At 59.9% G+C, this 20075-nt stretch overlaps 3 protein-coding genes and 1 long non-coding RNA gene across 8 annotated transcripts in view; 3 read left to right on the forward strand and 1 right to left on the reverse strand.

The window, feature by feature from the left end:
* The first annotated feature begins 3065 nt into the window (after positions 1-3065).
* Igfals (insulin like growth factor binding protein acid labile subunit) lies at positions 3066-7098 on the forward strand. The gene is made up of 2 exons (XM_015490959.2): positions 3066-3955; positions 5093-7098. The coding sequence occupies exons 1-2, from the start codon at positions 3808-3810 to the stop codon at positions 6889-6891; spliced, it is 1947 nt and encodes a 648-aa protein (XP_015346445.2). The 5' UTR covers positions 3066-3807; the 3' UTR covers positions 6892-7098.
* Positions 7099-7860: 762 nt separating this feature from the next.
* Positions 7861-11687, reverse strand: Nubp2 (NUBP iron-sulfur cluster assembly factor 2, cytosolic). 2 transcript variants are annotated; one of them, XM_048789390.1, is made up of 7 exons: positions 11360-11687; positions 10588-10706; positions 10204-10402; positions 9223-9407; positions 8993-9103; positions 8732-8801; positions 7861-8418 (listed from the first exon to the last, which is right to left on the reverse strand). In XM_048789390.1, exons 1-7 carry the CDS (start codon positions 11406-11408, stop codon positions 8273-8275), a joined length of 879 nt encoding a protein of 292 aa, XP_048645347.1. In that variant the 5' UTR covers positions 11409-11687; the 3' UTR covers positions 7861-8272. The 2 variants fall into 2 exon arrangements, with proteins under 2 accessions (XP_048645347.1, XP_015346453.1); XM_015490967.2 differs by having other exon boundaries at positions 9223-9377; positions 11360-11638.
* A 53-nt stretch (positions 11688-11740) lies between these two features.
* Positions 11741-17204, forward strand: Spsb3 (splA/ryanodine receptor domain and SOCS box containing 3). 4 transcript variants are annotated; one of them, XM_015490960.2, is made up of 8 exons: positions 11741-11893; positions 12853-12990; positions 15331-15508; positions 15585-15772; positions 15848-15950; positions 16034-16159; positions 16422-16909; positions 17052-17204. In XM_015490960.2, the coding sequence occupies exons 1-7, from the start codon at positions 11807-11809 to the stop codon at positions 16748-16750; spliced, it is 1149 nt and encodes a 382-aa protein (XP_015346446.1). In that variant the 5' UTR covers positions 11741-11806; the 3' UTR covers positions 16751-16909; positions 17052-17204. The 4 variants fall into 4 exon arrangements, with proteins under 4 accessions (XP_015346446.1, XP_015346447.1, XP_048645339.1 ...); XM_015490961.2 differs by lacking the exon at positions 11741-11893 and adding an exon at positions 11997-12161; XM_048789382.1 differs by lacking the exon at positions 11741-11893 and adding an exon at positions 12230-12673.
* A 229-nt stretch (positions 17205-17433) lies between these two features.
* LOC125612313 overlaps positions 17434-20075 on the forward strand; it is a 4408-nt gene continuing 1766 nt past the window's right edge. The window contains exon 1 of the long non-coding RNA XR_007342636.1: positions 17434-17596. This is a non-coding gene — a long non-coding RNA (uncharacterized LOC125612313). The remainder of the gene's footprint in view (positions 17597-20075) is intronic.

The raw sequence follows: 20075 nt of genomic DNA on the forward strand, positions 1-20075 counted from the left end.
GGGCAGGCAGCAAGGCCAGAGGACATCGAGTAGAGGCCTGGGGCATGCCATCAGCAAAGATCAGCTCACACCTACCTGAGTCCAGGGCCAGGGGACTCCACATTACATTCAGCTACGAGAATGGGATCCTAACCAGACAAGTTACACTCCACGTATGTGAAATACGTCACATACACTCTACTGCCACAAATTTAAAAAGATTAAATTTAAAAAGAACAAATTTAAAAAGATTAATTCACTTTTTTAGGACGAGGGGCTGAACCCAGGGATGCTCTACCACTGAGCCCCAGCCCCCCATTTTTGTTTTGAGATAGGGTGTCACCGAGTTCCTGAGGGTCTTGAACTTGTGATCGGGCCCCTGCCTCAGACTCCCGAGTAGCTGAGATTATAGTTATGCCACTATGCCTGACCAAATTCATTTCTGTATACTAGATATCTAAAATAAAATTAAGAAAATTCCATTCACAATAGCATGAAAACTAGTAAAATACCTAGGAACTACTTGAGCACAGCAGTTCATATGCTGAAAACTACATAAACTGAAACTTAGCAGAGAGCTATTAAATATCTAAGTCAGAGCTGGGTGCAGTCCCACACCTGGGATCCCAGTGCCTGGCAGGGCTGAGGCAGGAGCATTCCCAGTTCCAGGCCAACCTCAGCAACTTAGTGAGACCCAGTCTCTGGGGATGTGCCTGTAGCTCAGTGGTAGAGCACTTGCCCGGCTGGCGTGCATGCATGAGTGAGGTCCTGGGTCTGACTCTCTGCATCACCAAAATAAAAATCTAAGTGAAGGGAAGGCACTGTGCTCATGGGTTGGAAGGCCACTGTTGAGAGGACAGCTTGGCCACAACAAGGACAGAGCACAGACACATGACCAGCACGTGTGGACCTCCAGGACATGCCCCATGGGAGGAGCTGGGCATGAGGGATGTCCCGCAGCTGGACTGGCCACTCCATGTGGTCCATGCGTCTGCTGGGGTTGCTGTTGGTGCGCTTGCCTGGGAAAAGCTCTGAGCGCAGGATCCACACACCACAGAGCCATGTCAGGAAAGATGCAGGGGAGGACAGCAATGCCCAGCAATGTTCAAGTCACCCCAACACGCTCTAGAAGAGCGTTTCAGCCTGACAGAGAATGAAGTTAAGGAGGGAAAAGGATAACCGGAAAGTGTCAAAAACAACCAGCCCAGCACGGCAACCACACCTGGGACCCAGCACCTTGGAGGCTGAGGCAGAAAGCTCAAAAATTTAAGGCCAGTCTAAGCAACTTAGGGAGACCCTGTTTCACTGAGCCATGCTGGAGGTGTGGCTCAGTGGTAGAATACCCCTGGGTTCAGTCCCCAGGACCAAAGTAATGACAACAGGAAAGAACCTAAAGAGCACACACAGGTCACAATAGAGACACTGCAGAATCCCCTGTGGGGAGATCGCAGCCCAGCTGTGGCCCAAGGTACCCCCTGAAGGAGGACCTGCCTGCCCAAGTCAGAACCTATGGAGGGGCCCATGGTAGGGGGCTGCTGCTGCAGGGATGCAAACCCCGAGGGAGTGACTAGAGTCCTGGAGGAGCAGTGAAGCCACCTGAGCCATGCGGGGACAGTGGCAGCAGACCGCGGTTAAGGCTCAGGTGGACCGCAGCTGAGACACCTTGAGAACAGAGTCCAGTCTGTGTTCAAGGACTTGAAACCCCAGACCTGACAGACTGGTGACAGACGCTGTGGAACCAGCCCTCTGTGTCCTGTAGGGCTGCAGGGATGGAGCTCAACCTGAGATCTGGGGCTGCCTGACAACCAGGAGCTCTCACCATGGTGACCAGCATGAGCCAAGCCACAGTGCCAGAGAAGATGCTAGCATGCTTTCAAAGACATCTTGGATGGCCCAGCAGACACGCCCACATGGCGGCTTCCAGGGCCAGCCAGCCTCTGGAAAGGCGCTGGGTCCCCTGGGGACTGATACAGCACATTAAAGCCACAGTGCTACCCTTCACTGGCCAGCAGCAAAGCACAAAGACCTCTGGAGGCATTTTTGAGGATGGGGGTGCTTGGGTCTGCACCACCCAGAACCCTGCAAGTGCACCCCACGGGACTCACAGCCCTTGGCCATGGAAGCACTGCTGGGAACTGCCTGGGAACCATCCCACACAGGCCGAGGCATCTTCCTCTGATGTCAGAGGAAGCCAGAGCCCATGCTAGCGTCACCACGCACCTGAGGGCCAAAGACAGCCCTGATCTCAAGTCAGGGACATGCTCTAGTGGCCCAGAGCGGCTGCCAAGGAGCAGGGCCATGCCGGGGCAGGGTACGCATCTTCTGCAGAGCCCAGGGGCTGAGCAGTGTGTCATGCATACCCCTGTGTGGCCGCGGAATTTGAGAGGCTGATGTGGGCCTAACCCAGCTACCAAAATCCTGATTGGGGTGTCCCCACCATACAAAGCTGGCCTTCAGTGGACAAGAAGATCCCAGCCCCTCCTCTCCCAAAGTAAACCACAGTGACACTGACTCCTCTTTCCAAATCCACCTGGGAGCCAGGGTGGGGCTCTCAGAAGAGGCCTCGGCCGCTGGCCCCAGAGGCCTGCTGAGGCCGCACTTTGGCTGTGTAAACTGCGCTCTGGGCTCCAGGCATGGACTTTCTCCCTGTGGATCTATAATTTCTCAGAAGAGAGGTTGAGGAATGAACTGGAAAATCCCTGGAGACAGGGCAGCACAGGTAGGATCTGCAGTGCCCTGCTCCCCACTGTCTGACCTGGTCGGCCTCTTCCCACCTCACAAGGAGGCACGTGTGTAGAGAGCCCTAAGCCCCCCGAGCAGCCCCTCTGCAGCCCTAGTGTTGCCTTTTCTGGCACTTTCTGTGCATCCTCATTCCCACTGTTCCAAGCAGGGTGGAGAGTCTTGAAGAGAGTCTACTGGAGGCCATGGGGTGTGGGTCAGGCCACACCCACCAGGCTCTGGAAGAGGGACCTGAAGCCAGGGAGTGGAGCAAAGCCTGACCACCCAGGGGTGACCTCTAGCAGGCCAGGCACCAGGTACCCGTCCCTGTGGTCTGCATACAATGGGGTGACTGAGGGGTGACCAGGCCCTTACTGGAGACTTGCAGGAAGTAGGGGGCAGGTGGAGGCTGACCGCTGGGCCACAAGACCTGACTCAGAGGCCAGGCTGCCCCACTGTCTTCCCTGCCCGCCTCTCCTAGGACAGTGCCAGAGGAGGCAAACACAAGGTGGCCAGTGGCCCTGCCAGGTGTTCCTAGAAGAGGCTTTGGGGGAGGAGCAGTGGTCAGACATTAGCTGACCTTGAGGTCACAGGTGGGGCTGAGGGTGGGCCTGGACCCCAAACAGCCCCTGGGCCTGGAATGCGAATGCAATGTGGCAGGCAAGGAGCAAGGCAGTCAAAGGCCCACTCAGGCTGTTAGGAGACCCCAGGGCAGGCAGCATGCTGGGCAGCTGGGCGGGGCAGTGGGAAATGAGGTGGCACTGGTTTAACCCAACACAGTCAGGCAGAGTCAGGGGACCCTGGGGTCCCTGGTGCCCCAGGAGCTGCCCAAGGGCCCATGCTTGTATCAGGAGCTAGTGTCAGGAGCTAGGCATTGGGTCCCCCAGGCGTGTCTTGAGCACCAGCCCTTCAAAGGCTGCTGTCAGGGTGTCCCTGCCCCCACCTCTGGGCGCATCCCACCTGTGGGGGGCACACAATGGACCTGATGGCCCCCAGAGCAGCACCACAGCCCACCTCAGATCCTGAAGGAGGCCTCAGGGTGGACAAGGCCCCAGCCACTTCCCTGCACTCTCTGACCCAGGGGATCTGGACTAACACTGGCTGCCCGGCATGAGGGGGTTAAAGGGGCTGGGGCAGGGCTGGCTGGCGGGCTGTCCCTGCCGTGGGGAAACACAGGGCAGGGGCAGCCGGCCCAGCAGACTGTCCTTGCTCACTGCCTGCTGCAGCCTGCTCTCACGCGGGATGGCCTGCAGGGAAGGTGAGGCACCCAGCGTCCCCTGCCACTTGCTCTGGGGAGAGCCAGCTGGTGACCCCCAGCCACTTTCCCTGTGGGGCAGCCACAGGGAGAGTGCAGGGCTCAGGTCTGGGAGGGCTTGTGGGGACTTTCAGGAGTGGGAGGGGAGCACAGATGGGCCTGGAAGGGATGGCGCTCAGCTCCAGCACAGTGGTGCAGGAACGGAACTAGGTCTCCTCACACCCCCAAATGGGGGGTTTGCCTGGGACCCTCCACCCACCAGAGCCCACTGCCCTCTCAGCCTCCGTTCTTCTCTGGTCCTGGCTCTGGGTGGGTGGGAGACTGCCTTGCTCCTTGCCTGTCTCTGTGGGGTACCTGGACTAGCCCCCCAGCAAGCCGGCACTTGGGACCACCTTAGGCCACCTCTTCCTCATCACAGCAGAGGAGCAAGAGGTGGGGGTCTGATGTGCTGCCTCTGACCCCACCTGGGACCTGGAGCTCTCAGGGCAGGGACAGGAGGGACCCAGTAGGAGATTTTGGGTACTCTTGTTGGGGAGGCTGCTATCTGGCCCAGTGGGGCCTGATGCCTGGGTAGTGGACAGTCTGGGTCCCCCTCTGCTGTGAGGCCTGTGTCCTGCTGTCAATGTGGGTAAAGGCCCACATGCAGGCTGTACAAACTGGGGAACAGGTGGGCAGTGCCCCCTAATTCGGGGCCTCATGTAGGGGTATCTGGCTCACTGTCGAGCCACAGAGGGCAACAAGTAGACACCCCGTCTGGGTCATCTCCAGAATATTCCAAAATCAGTCAGATCCTGGCTGATGGCTTCTTCTACCTTCTTCTGGGCCAGTGTGGCAGCCTGGCTCTGCTCAAGCACATGCCTCAGGGACATGGATGCCACACGGCTCGAGGGGCTATGCCCATGAGGCCTGGGAGAAGCTGGGGAGCTGAGTCAGGGACTGCCACCTGCCGGCCTCCTGGGTGGCAAGTGCAGTCAGCTCCTGAGCCAGCTTGGCCACCAGCTAGTCTCTGATTGGTATTTAAGTGGGGTGACCATGTCTCAGTTTATAAGTATGACCCTCCTCTTGCTATAGCTGAGGTCTGAGCAAGTTTGGGGTCTTGTTCACCTCTGGGGGACCCTGCCAGATCCCCTCTCCCCACAGGAGGCCCAGCCCTGGTGGCACTGCTGGTCTCCTGGACAGCACTGGGCCCCTGTGGCCTGGGTGGAGCAGAGCCCAGAGTGCTGGCAGACACCGAGGGCCCACAGTGCCCGGCCATCTGCATCTGCAGCTATGAGGACGACACGGGGGAGCTCAACGTTTTCTGCAGCTCGAGGAACCTCACGCACCTGCCCATCGGTATCCCAGATGGCACCAGGGCCCTGTGGCTTGATGGCAACAACCTCTCTTCCATCCCCCCAGCGGCCTTCCAGAACCTGTCCAACCTGGACTTCCTCAACCTGCAGGGCAACCGTCTGAGTGGCCTGGAGCCACAGACGCTCCTGGGCCTGCAGAACCTGTACCACCTTCACCTGGAGAGGAACCAGCTGCGGAGCCTGGCAGCTGGCTCGTTCGTGCACACACGCAGCCTGGCCTCGCTCAGCCTCGGCAACAACCTGCTCGGCAGGCTGGAGGAGGGCCTCTTCCAGGGCCTCCCGCATCTCTGGGACCTCAACCTCGGCTGGAACAGCCTGGTTGTGCTGCCTGACACGGTGTTCCAGGGCCTGGGCAGCCTCCGTGAGCTGGTGCTGGCTGGCAACAAGCTGGCCTACCTGCAGCCGGCGCTCTTCTGCGGCCTGGGAGAGCTGCGGGAGCTGGATCTGAGCAGGAACGCACTGCGCAGCATAAAGGCCAGCGTCTTCGTGAAGCTGCCCCGGCTGCAAAAGCTCCACCTGGACCGCAACCTCATCACAGCCCTGGCCCCTGGAGCCTTCTTGGGCATGAGGGCGCTGCGCTGGCTGGATCTGTCGCACAACCGTGTGGCCAGCCTCCCAGAGGACGCCTTCCCTGGCCTGCTGGGCCTGCACGTGCTGCGCCTGGCACACAATGCCATTGGCAGCCTTCGGCCTCGCACCTTCAAGGACCTGCACTTCCTGGAAGAGCTGCAGCTGGGGCACAACCGCATCCGGCAGCTGGCAGAGAAGACATTTGAGGGCCTAGGGCAGCTGGAGGTGCTCACGCTCAACGACAACCAGATCCAGGAGGTCAAGGCGGGTGCCTTCCTCGGCCTCTTCAACGTGGCTGTTGTGAACCTCTCTGGCAACTGCCTGCGGACCCTCTCAGGACAGGTGTTCCGGGGCCTGGCCACACTGCACAGCCTTCACCTGGAGGGCAGCTGCCTGGGCCGTCTGGGCCCCCAGACCTTCGCAGGCCTATCAGGGCTGCGCAGGCTCTTCCTCAAGCACAGTGGCATCTCCAGCCTCGAGGAGCGGAGCCTGGGAGGGCTGCACTCGCTCCAGGAGCTGGATCTTACCTCCAACCAGCTCTCACACCTGCCCGGGGGGCTCTTCCAGGGCCTCAGCCAGCTGGAGTACCTGCTGCTCTCCGGCAACCAGCTATCAGCCCTGCCTGCAGACCTCCTGTGGCCCCTGCAGCGGGCCTTCTGGCTGGACCTCTCTCACAATCGCCTGGAAGTGCTGCCTGAGGGCCTCTTCTCCACACTGGGCCAGCTGCGCTACCTCAGTCTCAGGAACAACTCCCTGCAGACCTTCCTGCCACAGCCTCCAGGCCTGGAGCGCCTGTGGCTTGAGGGCAATCCCTGGGACTGTCGCTGCCCACTCCGGGCACTAAGGGACTTTGCCCTGCAGAACCCCAGTGTTGTGCCCCGCTCTGTCCAGGCTGTCTGTGAGGGTGACGACTGCCAGCCCGGGTACACTTACAACAACATCACCTGTGCCAGCCCTGCCAACGTCTCGGGCCTCGACCTGAGGGATGTTGGCGAGGACCACTTTGCACACTGCTGAGCCAGGGCTCCTGGCTTGGCACCCCTGCCCAGCTTGCCCTGCCCATTCACTGTCCTCAGCTCCTGGGCTGCTCATTCACTGGGGCTAGCAGTCCTGGCAGCTCAGGATGCTTGGGTGGGCGCAAGCTTGTATGTTCCCAAGAGCCTGACCAGAAGGTGGAGCACAGCAGTGTCCCAGCTGCCAACAATTAAAGTGAACTAGCAGACACACCGTGTGACCTCAAGAGCTAACCCTGGGGAAGGGGAGGTGGCTGTGGTCTCCCATCCAGTCCTGTCCCAGCTCTGCCCATCCCGGGAGCTACCACCTCAGTCCTCTGTGCCCTGTGTCATTCTCTGGCACTGGCCCAGACTCTGCTGCGCCTTCACAGCTGCTCCTTGGCCCCAGGACACCTTCCCCACCTGAGGAACCATAGGCACTGACTCAGGTCCTCTGGAAACCTCAGCAAAATGTCCCTCCATCTTGGGCATCGTGTTGTGACCAAGGAGTGTATTCTCAGGTGTCCTGGTCCCTGGCAGCCAGACACAGCTGTGGTAGTGGTTGCGGCCCTGCAGCGCATACTGACAGAGAGCCAGTGAGGAGATGGGGGCACACCTGGTGCTCCCCAGCTCTGCCAGTCTCCCCTCTGGGAGCAGTGAGCTTCCCTGGAAGGAACACGCTCATGCTGCCACTCTGCTTCCCACACAGGGTTCTCCTGGTCTCACCAGAGAGAGAAAAGGCCCCTTCAGCTCCAACTGACCCCAAGTTCTCTGGCCTCGGCTCTGCCTTGGCCTGGGGTGTGCCGCTCTATCAGGGCTACATGTCCCCTCAGGTTTCCGACAGCACAAAATCTTGCCAAACTCTCCCAAAACAACACGCAGACATGTCTCACCCAAGTCTCCAGGGGCCTGGAACAAGGGAACTGTGGCTGGTCCAGCCCTAGGCTTGAGAGAGCAAAAGCTGTCACCACTAAGGACAGAAACATCCAAGGCGTCTGCTGACCAGGCCATTTAATAGTAGGTTCTTCTAAAGTCACTGTACACGCCTGAGGCCAGTACACCACCTTACAAAGGCTCCCCATTAACAGCTGCCTGAGGAAGGTGAAGTCCTGGGCAAGCCTGGGAACAGGGTGGATCTTGGCTGTGTGCAGCAGCCTATCCCTCCAGGGGGCAGGTGACCAGAGCTGGGACCACTGTCCCACAACGCCAGGACCTGTGCCAGTGTCAGCCACAGGCCATTAGGTGGAACCCCAGCCATAAGCCCCACTTGGAATGCCACAGAGACATCTCCAAGGGCAGGGCCAGGCAGGTGTCCACAGAGCACAGGTCACAGGAACCACACCCACACCCAGATCTCTGCTATGAGGACAGCCCTTGGCAGCATCAGGCGGCCATGGGGCTGCCTGTCAGGAGAGCAGAGCAGGTGTGGCATTTAGAACTTCCCGGGCTATGGAGGCGAGTGCAGGAAACGCGGGGCTCTTGGGGAACTCCTGGATGAAGTCGCGGCCCTCTTCCAGGCTCCTGCTGAGCTCAGGATCCAGGGGCACAGAGCCTATAGGATGGAGAGGTGCCGTCAGGCATTGTGCCCACATGTGGGCCATGCTGTTGCCCTCCCAGCAGGATGTCCTGCCTCTCATGATTGCCCAACGAACATGGGACAAGCAGTGGGGACGTCAGTGTCCCCAGCAGGAGCCAGGTGGAGGGCAGCTGTCCTGTCTTGCTGGAGACAATCAAGAGCACCAGCGCTTTACTCTGGAAGACGAGGTCATGATGCCTGTTGCTCTCCCTCCCTGGCACTCAAGCACAGACAGACGCACCCACAGGAAGGGGGAGTCAGGTCTCCGGTGCCTGCCTTCAATACTCACCTAAGAAGGGAACTCCGGCAAGCCGAGCCAGCTCCTCCCCGCCACCTCTGGAGAAAATGTTGGTGCACTCCTAGGAGACAAGAGCCACATGGGGCCCACTGTCACTCGCTTACCATGCTGAAGGCCAGGGAGACCTAGAGCAGGGTTTCGGAGTAGGCCTGAGTGGTGACAGCATCCTCCACTTCCTCAAAGCCCCACTTGACCTGCACGTGCCCTGGTGCCCACCCCCCTGTAAGAGCCCTAACATGTCCCAGGACTCACGGCACAGTGTGGGCAGGCGAAGCCACTCATGTTCTCCACGACCCCCATAACCTGCAGCCCTGTCTTCCTGCAGAAGGTCAGCTCCCGCCTCACATCCCCAACAGACACTGCCTGGAAATCAGGAGAGACCACTAGGCCAGTCTGCCACTAATTCAGTCTCATAAGGGTGTTGTCAGCAGAAAAAATACCCAGCCTAGTGGGGAGGGCATAGGATAGGGCCGTGGTGGTACCTGCGGTGTGGTGACCACGAGGGCCCCCAGGGGCCTGTAAGGGCGCAGGGCTTCCACGGCGGCCATGTGCTCATCAGAGGTGCCGGGGGGTGTGTCCACAACTAGGTAGTCCAGCTCTCCCCAGGCCACATCAGACACAAACTGCTTTATCAGTGCTGCAGAGACCCGGGGTGGGGTAAGCAAGCCTGTGCCATGAGGACCAGGGACCCAAGGAAAGAGTGAGCCCAGACAGATGGGACTTCACTGCCTAGCCCAGGGCTTCATCAGCCTCCATCAGACAGGCTTTGGATGCCCTGGGGCCACTGCAGCTTGAGGCAGAGCTCCAATCACAAGTGGGGAACTCGCAGGGTAACAGGAAGGTGGAGGCTGCCCCTGCACCCACAAGCACTCCTTTCTCCCAAGCTCTTGTGCTACCTTCCACACCCAAACTCATCCCAAACTCCAACCCCACGGGGCTGGCAGCTGACCCCACGAAGGCCTGAGCTCAGGGCAAGCTGAGGGTATCTGCACCCGGGCTCTCAAGCCTGACGAGATGGCCAACAGGAGCAGCCCCTGCTCTGTGCTTGTAGCTAATTCCTGGAAGCCTCCCCTGCAATCAGTCTAGAGGAAGCAGGGCCCAGTCCCAATGCCATCTCCACACTGGGTGGCCTCAGGCACCTGCAGTGTGAATACAGTCTGAGCAGACCTCTTACCTCCCAACTGGGAGATGGAGATACCACCCACCAGAGCCATGCCCTTGACCTTGGGTCTCATCTCGTGCCCCCTGGAGCGTGCCTGCCTGCTTGGCCATGTGCAGCAGGAGTATCTCTGGGAGAAGCTGAGTCTCCAAGATGGAGGCCAAAGCTGGATTTTGGTTTCATTCAAAAACAGTGGCTAAGCAAGAGCAAGGACGTCAGCCCTGCTGCTTTTCAACTCTCAGCACTAAGGGGTCAGCTGGGAGAGAACAGAAGGCTGCCAGCCATGGCCCTGCTGGGTCATTACCACTCTTCTTGGGACCTCTCCACACCACGGCTTCGTCTGGCCTCTCCAGCAGGAAGCCCACAGACATGAGGGAGATGCTCTGCTCCTGATCCACAAAGACAGGCACCCAGCCACTGTCACACTGGTGCACGGCCCTGCCCTGTGCCTGGAGCATGCGTGGAATGCTGGGGCCACAAAGGTCCACATCCAGGATCCCTACCTGCAAGGAGGCTGATGGTGAGGGCAAGGCACAAAACAGCAGACAGACCTACCAGTCCTGCTTGGGGGCTGCGGGGACGTGTGTCCACCCTCATGCAGCAGGGAAAGCTGTGCAGCTCAGGGCAGGTATTAGTAAGCTGTGGCTGCTGGTGAAGCGACTGGATTGGCCCTGGGCAGGGGCCTCACCTTCTTGCCCTCGTGGCGCAGTGCCAGGGCCAGCTCTGTGGAGATGGTGCTCTTCCCAACGCCCCCCTTCCCAGAGAGAACAAGGATGATGTGCCGCACGCCAGACAGGTTCCCAGGCTCTGGTGAGAAACAGAAGTCAGGAGGTCCGAGACTCCCAGGAACAATAAGCCCTCAGTGCGCCTTCAGAGAAGGTCACCAAATTACTCCCTCTTCCTGAATTCTGACCGGGGCCACTGCTCCTCTCCATGGAAACATGAGCAAGGACAGCCCGCCCCGCCCCCCCAACTCTAGACCTAACCTTCCCCCACTCCGGCGCTAAGTGGAGCCACTTTATAATGCGCGCATATGCAGCTGCTCCACTTTATAATGCGTGCATATGCAGCCCTGCTTGTGTATGCGTGCATGGGCGATAAAAATGCTAAAGTTGTAGCACCCTGATAATGCGGCAGGACACAGGTGAAACCCCCGGTCACAGCCGTGTGCGGTCTCCACACCCTCCACAGCCCCTCTCCGCGGTGAGGAGAGGAAGCCCCGGGCCTCCGGTTCTCAAGGGAAGGCCGAGGCTCTGAGGACCTAGAGCAGCCACAACCCGGCGGGCGTGCACCCGCGTTGCCTAGAGGACTCCAAGCCGCGCTTTCCCGCGCTGCTGTGGTGTGCCGCCAGAAACCGCGTAGACAAGGGCGGCCACGGTGCGCCAGGGTCCCTGACTACCGCCTGTGCGGGAGGCAGGCGGGGCACTCCTTGGTGGTACAAGCTCGCCCCGCACGCTCACCCAGGCCCGCACTGGGGTCCTCGCCCGCAAGTTCACCAGTAGCCTCCATAGCACCGTCAACTGAGACCTCGGGTTCCTTCCGTTTCCTTCCGCGGCCCGTTCGCCAACAGCCAGAGTAAGGAGCCTTTGAGCCAATGGGAGACGACAGCTCACCCTCGGCTCCTTTTGATAGGCCTGGTCTCGCTTCCTTCAGCCAATCAAGTCGTCCAAGGAGTTTCGGAGCATTGCCCTTAGGTTCCGGCTCAGATGACGTAACGGATCTGGACCTACTTCCGTGTCCACGTCCAATGGGAATGAGGGTCTCAGGTATGACAGCTCAAGCTGTGACCAATTGGAAGATCGGAACGGGATTGACGGGCCTTACAACCTCTTGGCAATAGCCATGTCCCGAGAGGCCCGCCCCCGCGCGAAGCGCCAGACTGGAGCGGCCGCCTAGCCGCCCGGCCAATGCAGCGCGGGGGCGGGGATTGTTTACGTCCCGGTCGGAGACGAAAGTGGGTCACAGCCTGCGAAGCGCGGCTGTGGCGGCTGCAGGTGAGCGGCGTCCGGCCTGCGCGGCCCCCGGCGGCAGCATGCTGACCTTGCGGGCGGTCGGGCCCGCCGCCATTTGTCCCCCGGGGCGGCACGCGGGAGGCTGGGCTGGGACCGCGGGTGGGCCCTGCCTGCTGCAGCTTGGAGGCCGCGGGCCGTGGGCGTGACAGCGCCCTCCGCCTGGTCCCGGGCACCTGGACCATTCATTCGGCGTGCACCGCGCGGCTGTGTTCTGCGCTCCTGAGCAGCGCAAACCGAGGGGCCAGACGAGGTGGGGCAGTCCAGGCGGCAGCCTAGGGTTGAAAGTGGAGCTGGGGACATGGGGGGATCCGACCAAAAGCAGGGCAGAGCCGGCCACTGGAGCGAGGCAGCCAGTAGAACTAGCCCTCGTAGAGGCTTGCATTTCACCCCCAGAACAATGGCAAGCCCTGAGCAGACTTAAAATGGTACTGGAAAGCCCATGACTGTAGTGTGTGGAGCGGGAGGAGCTGAGCAGAGGAGCTGTGCGGAGCCTGTGGTCCCCCGTGAGCGAGGACTCCCCAGGTGTGGCAGGAAGGGGGAGTGTCAGGGTGGATGACTGCTGTGTTTCTGGCATGAGGAACCCGAGGTCGGGGACTCCACTTGTCTAGCTGGACCGTGTGGAGGAGGAGCAAGTCTGCTGTGAGAGGCCTGGGGCCTCTGTGCCTATGTGGACTGAGAGGTGCCGTCAGAATCATGGGTGTCTGGGTGGCATTTCATACCGTCTGCCTTGGTTTGATCAAGGTGCTAAGACTCTGGACCCAGGTACAGGCTTGTGGAGAGTTCTGCTTTGTATCTGAGGCCCTGGAGCCCCTCCTTTGGGTGGGTCTGTGGCCCAGCCTGACAGACAGTGGGGAAGTTCCAGTGGAGGAGTATGTGCTTGGGGGTCCTGGGACTTGTTCTAGTGTGCTTGGCTCCTTGGCTCAGAACCATTTTTCTTTCAGGTCCTCTCTAGCATGGCCAGACGTCCGAGGAGTAGCAGGGCATGGCATTTTGTCTTGAGCGCAGCCCGCCGGGATGCTGATGCTCGGGCTGTGGCCCTGGCAGGCACCACTAACCGGGGCTATGACTCTGATGGGCAGGTAGGTACCTGTGGCAAGGTGGGCATGGCCACTCCAAGGATGGGGAATCAAAGAAAAAGATGTTCCTGGGCCAGAGCACTGGCCATGTTTGCGGGGTGCCATGCTGAGTAAGGCTCTTTGGCCAGGTAAAGGACGCCCAGCCTGTCCTTAGAACAGACAGATTCTTTCCTGTCCTCTCCTTTGACAAGTGAAGTGTGTGGAGGGACTGGCTGTTGGTCTCTGGTTAGCTGTGCGGCAGAAGTTCTCTGCCCTCTGCCTGGCCAGATTCCAGAGGTAGCTGCTGTTAACCCTGTGATCCGTTCAAATGTTTCTTTTGCAGCACAGATGTGTTCTGGGTTCATATATATAAAAAGGAACTGTGATTCTGAAAGATCAAACTTCACACCCTTTCCCCTAAGCTCAGGGAGGCCAAGGAGAGCCAGGGCAGATTGAAGAGACTCTTCACTACTGTTGACAGCAGCCTGTATTGATCTCTGCCATAGCTAGGCCTGTGGGCCAGGCTATATGGCCATTACACCTGGTGGGGTGCAGGGTGGAGACCCTGGGGGAGTGGTTTCTCAGTTGACTTCCTGAAATCAGGCTGGAGTTGGTGTCTACACTCTGCTGCCATAGCTGCCCTGCAATTAGTTCTGGCTCAACCGTGACCAGGGCAGGAGTGGGTTCTTCTTGGAGCCCTTTGGGACCAATAGGCCTTGGAGGAGAACTGGAAGCCATGGGTTTACTGACCTGGCCAGCAGTGTCCCGAGTCTTTCTCAGGGCCTCTGAACTTGAGAGGCCTGCTTGCATTCCTGCCATGCCTCCAGTTCCCTTTGACCACGTGGCCCAGAGTCATCTGTCTGCCTGTGTCCCTGCCTCACAAGCTTACTGCTATGAGGCTGGGCAGTGTGACACATGCATGCTGCTTGTCCTCTGTCACCTAATGGGCCTATGGCACATGTGCGTAGACAGGTGACAGGAGCCTTTCTGGCACCTCAGCAAGCTTAACAACACACCTCCTTCATCTTTTCTTCGTGTTCTTGAGGCTGGTAGCAGGTCAGGTTTGCTTCCTCCCTGGGGAGGATCAGTGTGCCCCATGCCCTGGCTCCTCAGTAGGCCTGTCCTGGATGTGGGGAGTCCCTTTCTATGTCACTGGGCTGCAGTCCTCTGGCCTGCTTTGTGTGGGGCAGGACCCTTCTCCAGGCAGGACAGCTGCCCTGAAGGAGGCTCCTCATGGTCCTGTTTATCTCTGGCCAGCTGAGCTTCCTGTCATGGTTCCTTGTGACTTCCCCTGGGAGGCAGGCCTCATACCAGGCAGCACCCAGGCTGTGAACAGAGGGTGTTGGCCATTCTCCCCCTGTTGAATCTGATGTGGGTAAAGGTGATGCACCACTGTCCGAGGCCCTGGTAACTGGAATAGGACCTGGGAGCAGGCCCTCCTTGAGGAGCTCTTGGTCTAGCAGGAGCAAGAAGGGAAGAGGACAGGGAATTTGAAAGAAATGGTGAGCAGGCAACCTGAAAAGTGTTCCTGGGGACATGCTTGCTTCATTCGGGGGAGGAACAGTGGGCACACGGCACAGGTGCCAGTGTGACTACATGTGACAGGGGGCTGGTGGGGCTTGTGGGTTTGGGCAGAGACTGGCCTTAATGCACAAGGCAGTAGGACCCCATGGTGTGGCTAAGGTAGCTTATGGTAGAGGGTTCCCTGGGCTGCTCTGCAGGTCTGTGGCAGGAAGGCCAGAGCAGAGCCCAGAGAGCAGGTGGAGGCCACTCAGACTGACAGAGGCTGTCCACACCTTTCTGGCCTCTGGGCAGGAGGGCTTGTGTGGCATCAATGGGATGCAGCTTGGTTCACAGAGACTTCTATGGCTGATTTTCCAGGAGAGGAACTTGAGGAGTTCGGCCCTGATGATGGACCACGGGGCCAATAAGGCCCCCAGGACACAGAGCCTCAGGACTGTGGCCCTTAAAGGTGGTGACAGGGTCCTGATTAAGTCTTCCTACAGTATAAGCTTTAAGTGGCAGCATGAGTCCACTGGGCCTCTTGAGGGTCTGCCCCACACATTGGTGACCAGAGGACCACAACCCAGTACAGGGTAAGGCCCCATGCCGAGGAGCCTGACTGTTGTCTGGGAGACCCAGGTGGTCTCTGTCAGATCTTGTTGGGTCCAGATCTGCAGCTCATCTGAGACCCAGAAGATGCCTGGAGAAGGCTGGAGAGTAGTACTGGTGGCTGGTCTCCAGAAAGCCTGTGCAGAAGTGGGGGTGTCGGGCTGTGCCAGTCCCCACGTCTGTGCTGAGCACTTGGTGGGCTGGTAGGGCTGGGGCAGCAGGCAGGTGGGAACAGGCTGCCTTTCTCTCCAGCACAGTGACTCCGATTCTGACCCTGAGTCCTCGTCCCTGCCACCATCCATCCCCAGTGCTGTGCCTGTGACAGGGGAGTCCTTCTGTGACTGTGAGAGCCAGAGCGAGGCCCCCTTCTGCAGCAGCCCACATACCACGCACCGTGGCAAGGACTGCCGCTGTGGAGAAGAGGATGAGTGTGAGTGTCCTGCAGGGGATGGTGGGGCAGGCCCTCCTGGGAGGCGCAGGGACAAACCTGGCCCCCCGTTTTACAGACTTTGACTGGGTCTGGGATGACCTGAATAAGTCCTCAGCTGCCCTGCTAAGCTGTGACAACCGCAAGGTCAGCTTCCATATGGAGTATAGCTGTGGTACCGCAGCCATCCGGGGCACCAAGGAGCTGGGGGATGGCCAACACTTTTGGGAAATTAAGATGACCTCACCTGTCTATGGCACTGATATGGTAAGTGGCTGGTGGCCTGGGGCAGCGCTGTAGGCCTCCGCCCCAGGCACACACTCCCCAGCCCCACTTTGGCAGATGGTGGGCATTGGGACGTCAGACGTGGACCTGGACAAGTACCATCACACCTTCTGCAGCCTGCTTGGCAGGGACGAGGACAGCTGGGGCCTCTCCTACACGGGTTCGTGTGGTCCAGTGGTGGGGAGGGTCAGGCGGGGAGGGTAGCACATGGCTCCTGGGCTCACCCTCACCTGGTGCCCCCAGGGCTCCTCCACCATAAGGGTGACAAGACCAGCTTCTCATCACGGTTTGGCCAAGGCTCCATCATTGGTGTGCACCTGGATGCCTGGCACGGGACGCTGACTTTCTTTAAGAACAGGAAATGCATAGGTGAGGGTCCCCAGCCTGACCCTGAACAGACAGGCATCTACAGGGTACAGCTACCACAGCTATAATCTTGGTGGGCCCAGGTTGCCTGGGACCTGAGGCCCCAAGTCCCCAGAGGGAGGGACAGGGAGAGGCCATGTTGGAATTACTTGGGCCAGAGCCACAGGACTGACTCACTCAGCCAAGTTGGCAGATGTGCGGCTGAGACTGGCACAGCACCTTCTAGGTCCTCTGCTGGCCCAGGCTCAGCTGCTTCTCCCTGCAGGAGTGGCAGCCACCAGACTGAGGAACAGGAGGTTCTACCCAATGGTGTGCTCCACAGCGGCCAGAAGCAGCATGAAGGTGATCCGTGCCTGTGCCACCGCCACCTCCCTGCAGTACCTGTGCTGCTCCCGCCTGCGCCAGTTGCGCCCTGACTCAGGGGACACCCTTGAGGGCCTGCCCCTGCCACCTGGTCTCAAGCAGGTGCTGCGTGACAAGTTGGGCTGGGTCTTGAGCATGAACTGCAGTCGGCGCAAGCCCCCAGCGTCCCCACCTGGTACCCCCAGCCTAGAGGCCAGGCCCTGCCGAAGGAAGAGGTGCCGACGGACCTGACTTGTTTTCTGACAAAAACTGCCTTCTTGGGCTGGGAAGGCCACTCTGTTCCTCCCTCCTTGCCACCCTGCAGGGCAGAAGAGGTGGACCAAGGTCTGATGGGGGCTGTCCTATCTGTCCTAAGGCCAGAACAGTCCCTTCTGTAGGGGATCCAGAGCCACTGGCCACTGAGTCCACTCTCCTTGACTGGTTGGGGGGGGGCAGCCACACCAGTCCTCCAACTGTCCCAGGAATGGCCAAGTACTGCTGGGCCATCCTGGGGTGGCAGGTGTCTGCTGCCTGGGGAGACAGGGCTTGGTGAGCTGGCGCTTCCTGGCCCTGGGTCCCTGCTCTTCTTCTAGCTCACTCTGCATGTCGTCCACTGCCGTTCCCGTCACACAGACCCCAATGACTGTGACAAATGTGGGATTTATGTCTTACACAGCTCTGAGATTAAAGACTCTGCCAGGCCTGGGCTGCCCGGTGTCTGCTTTCCTCCTGATGGTCTGCTACGTCGGGGGGCAGGCTGCTGCTCCCCCAGGGAGCACCCTCTGGGGTGCTGCCCTGCAGTCCTCCTGGCTGCCCAGCTGGGCACAGTCTTGCTGCCACGCTGTCCTGTGGCCAGAGCATTCAGGGCAGAGGGAACACGAACCCCTGTCCTCCTCAGGCCTCTGCCTCCCTGCTCTTCTGCTGATTTCAGAGCATCTGTCTTCCCCCTCCTCCCCCCCAACCTCAAGTCTGACCAGCCAAAGATGGAGTCCACCCCAGGCTTAGTAAGTGTGGTTGTCCCCCTCCCACTCTCAGGAGGTCTGATCAGTCCTCCTGTGGGCTGTTGCTGTCCTGCTGGTGGACAGAAGAGGCCGGCAAGTGTGGTCAGGAGCCCAGGTCCAGTAGCAGGTCAGGGCTGGTGGTGGTCAGGAACAGGCAGATGCGACGGGAAAGGTCAGGCCCCACCCTTCGGGACTGTCTGCCTTTGCTGGCCTCCACAGGGAGGTCAGCCAGGAGGCCCAGACGTTCCTGTTCTGTGCTGCAGGCCACGAGTGCCTAGGGCAAGCAAAGGTGTGAGCAGGGGGGCCTTGGCCTGGGTCTCATACCTGAGGGGAAGGGTACCTGGGAGCTTACCTGCTGCAGAAGGCGTGGGGAGGGGAAGGCGGTGACAATGGCATCTGCCACAGCAGGGCTGACCCGGTTAAACTGCCTGATCTGTCTCCACCAAACCCCACGCAACCCAGAGCCATCTCTGGCCACCTGCTGGCCTGCAGCCCAGCGACCTGCTGTGCAGAAGGAAAAGGCCTGGGAGTCCCAGCACTGCCTGAAAGGGAGGGGCAGAGGGGTCTTCAGAGCCTTGGCCTCTTCCACACCTGCCCCAGTTCAAAAAGCCTTCCAGCCCTGCTCTGCCCTCAGAGCTCCCTGCTCCTGGTGGTCCTGTCCCCCTCCCAGCCCTGAGAAGGGGTACATACTTAGAGGGGAGCTGGGCAAGGGCCTTGGTGTAGGCACACACATGCTGAGTCAGCTCTTGCCAGGAGGCCACCAGTAGCACATCCAGGTCTGCACGGAGCTGAAGGAGCACCAGAGCCTGGGAAGGATGGTGAAGGTGTGGGCTCACCTTGACCATGCTGGGAGTCACACCTCTCAGCCAGAGAGCAGCCACATGCTGAACCAAGGCCAACCCCGCAGCCCAAACGGCCCTCACCTCCTCCACTTCCGGCCAGCTGACAGCCTCCTTGGCCTGGACCACCTCTGAATTCTGCAGCTGCTGCATCCCCTGGGCACTGGGCTGGCAAGACCTGAGCAGAGGCAACGACCCCCCAGTTCCCCACCCCTTCTTCCTGAGTTCTGCCTCTGCCAGGGCCCCCAGGGCAGTGAATCAGCTGTGACAGCAGCCTCCAGAGGCACCCCTACCTCTCCCTGCCCACTCCAGCCAGCCCCACTAAGGGCCTTGAGGTGAATGGTACCATAGGTGGGCATCCAGCCCTATGACAGCCAGGTGGGGGTGGGCAGGGCTCTCAGGAGAGATCCAAGGCACCGGACAGGGTGGGCCTTCTGTCTGAAGGCAAGAACACATGGCACACTGTTCACAGGAAGACTGTGACAGTGGGGGACCGCTGACCACCAGCCCACAGCCAATGGCAAAGAAGAGCAGGAGAGCCAGAGACACTCCCTCTGCCCAGCCAACCCTCTCCAAAAAACCAGCTGCACTGCCTCCTGGGGCCAGGGAGGCTGAGCACCCTGTGGTCCAGCTCTGCACCCCAGCCTGGCATCTGCATGGCACACAGCAGGATCCCTAAAATCATGGATGCTGCGACCCAGCAGGTCTAACTTAGTCATTCTCTAGCCAAACATCAGCTGAGCACTATTTCTACTCCATCAGAGGCTAGGCTGCACTGTCAGCTGCTGCAGACCAATTCAGCCAGCCCTTGGCCCTGCCTAGACACTTCCACCTGAGCTCAGGGTCCTCTAGTCAGTATACCCTGGTCCTGACTCTGTGCTCTCCCAATCCCTCTACTGTTTCACCTGTGCTCCTCTCCCCTAAATGTTGGCTGGCAGAACAGCACCCCTGGCTGGGAAACCTGGTACCATGGGATGAAGGAAGGAAACCACCTGGGTCAGCTGGGCAGTGCCCTGCAGAAACTCCTCAGGCTCCAGCAGCAGCAGCAGTAGTAGTTCCTGCTCCTCTGTAGCCCACACCTCAGGAGCCACCTGTGGGGATATTGGGGGCACTGCTGCCCACACTTGGCCAGTCTCTGGGCCTCTGCCTAGCTGCCCAGCTAACACTGGGAACTCCTGTAGTTCTGCAACTGCAGTCATGCCTAGCCCTGCCAGGGCTGTTCCCCAGAAGTCCGAGTCAAGCCTCCCAGAGACCAAGGCCAGCCCAGGACTAAGGGCTGACCCCAGCCTCTTCTGGAGTAGAATATTATGGGACAGAGGCTGGTTCTGGTTCCATACTGGCAAAGTGGCAACGCAGGCTTCGTCACCCCTCTTCGAGATGCTACCTCTCCAGACAGCTGCACCTGCAAAATGTGGGCCAGGACTCGGGACATGGTCTGGGAGGGTAGAACCAGCCACTCACTCTGCCGGGGTCGTGCTTCACTCCGCTCCACCGCAGGCTGCGGGCCCGGCGCTGCGGCTCGATGCGGCATTCACAGTCCAGGGCGCCCAGAGCCTCCATTAGGACGTCAGCACGAGTGTCCTCCAGCACGGCTGGACCCGTGGAAGACAGTTCTGTCAGCCCCTCCTTGCCCGCGGGCCGCAGGCCGGCCGCTCGTCGCCCGCCAACCCGGACCTGGGTCCACGCGCACCACCAGGCGCTGCAGAGCCTGCTCGGGCCGCCACGCCGCCGCCCTGC

This window comes from Marmota marmota, unplaced genomic scaffold (genome assembly GCF_001458135.2).
Source record: "Marmota marmota marmota unplaced genomic scaffold, marMar, whole genome shotgun sequence".
NCBI classification, from domain to species: domain Eukaryota; kingdom Metazoa; phylum Chordata; class Mammalia; order Rodentia; family Sciuridae; genus Marmota; species Marmota marmota.

What these genes read in the sequence shown, in the direction of transcription:
- Igfals (XM_015490959.2), top strand. Translation starts at nt 3,808, where the DNA reads ATGAGGGGGTTAAAGGGGCTGGGGCAGGGCTGGCTGGCGGGCTGTCCC. An exon ending in CGGGATGGCCTGCAGGGAAG is followed by an intron (nt 3,956 to 5,092) that starts GTGAGGCACCCA and finishes CTCTCCCCACAG; the next exon opens with GAGGCCCAGCCCTGGTGGCA.
- Nubp2 (XM_048789390.1), bottom strand. Translation starts at nt 11,408, where the DNA reads ATGGAGGCTACTGGTGAACTTGCGGGCGAGGACCCCAGTGCGGGCCTG. An exon ending in TGCGCCACGAGGGCAAGAAG is followed by an intron (nt 10,403 to 10,587) that starts GTGAGGCCCCTG and finishes GCCTCCTTGCAG; the next exon opens with GTAGGGATCCTGGATGTGGA. An exon ending in GAGAGGTCCCAAGAAGAGTG is followed by an intron (nt 9,408 to 10,203) that starts GTAATGACCCAG and finishes CTCATGGCACAG; the next exon opens with GCTTGCTTACCCCACCCCGG.
- Spsb3 (XM_015490960.2), top strand. Translation starts at nt 11,807, where the DNA reads ATGCAGCGCGGGGGCGGGGATTGTTTACGTCCCGGTCGGAGACGAAAG. An exon ending in CTGTGGAGAAGAGGATGAGT is followed by an intron (nt 15,509 to 15,584) that starts GTGAGTGTCCTG and finishes CCCGTTTTACAG; the next exon opens with ACTTTGACTGGGTCTGGGAT. An exon ending in CTGTCTATGGCACTGATATG is followed by an intron (nt 15,773 to 15,847) that starts GTAAGTGGCTGG and finishes CCACTTTGGCAG; the next exon opens with ATGGTGGGCATTGGGACGTC.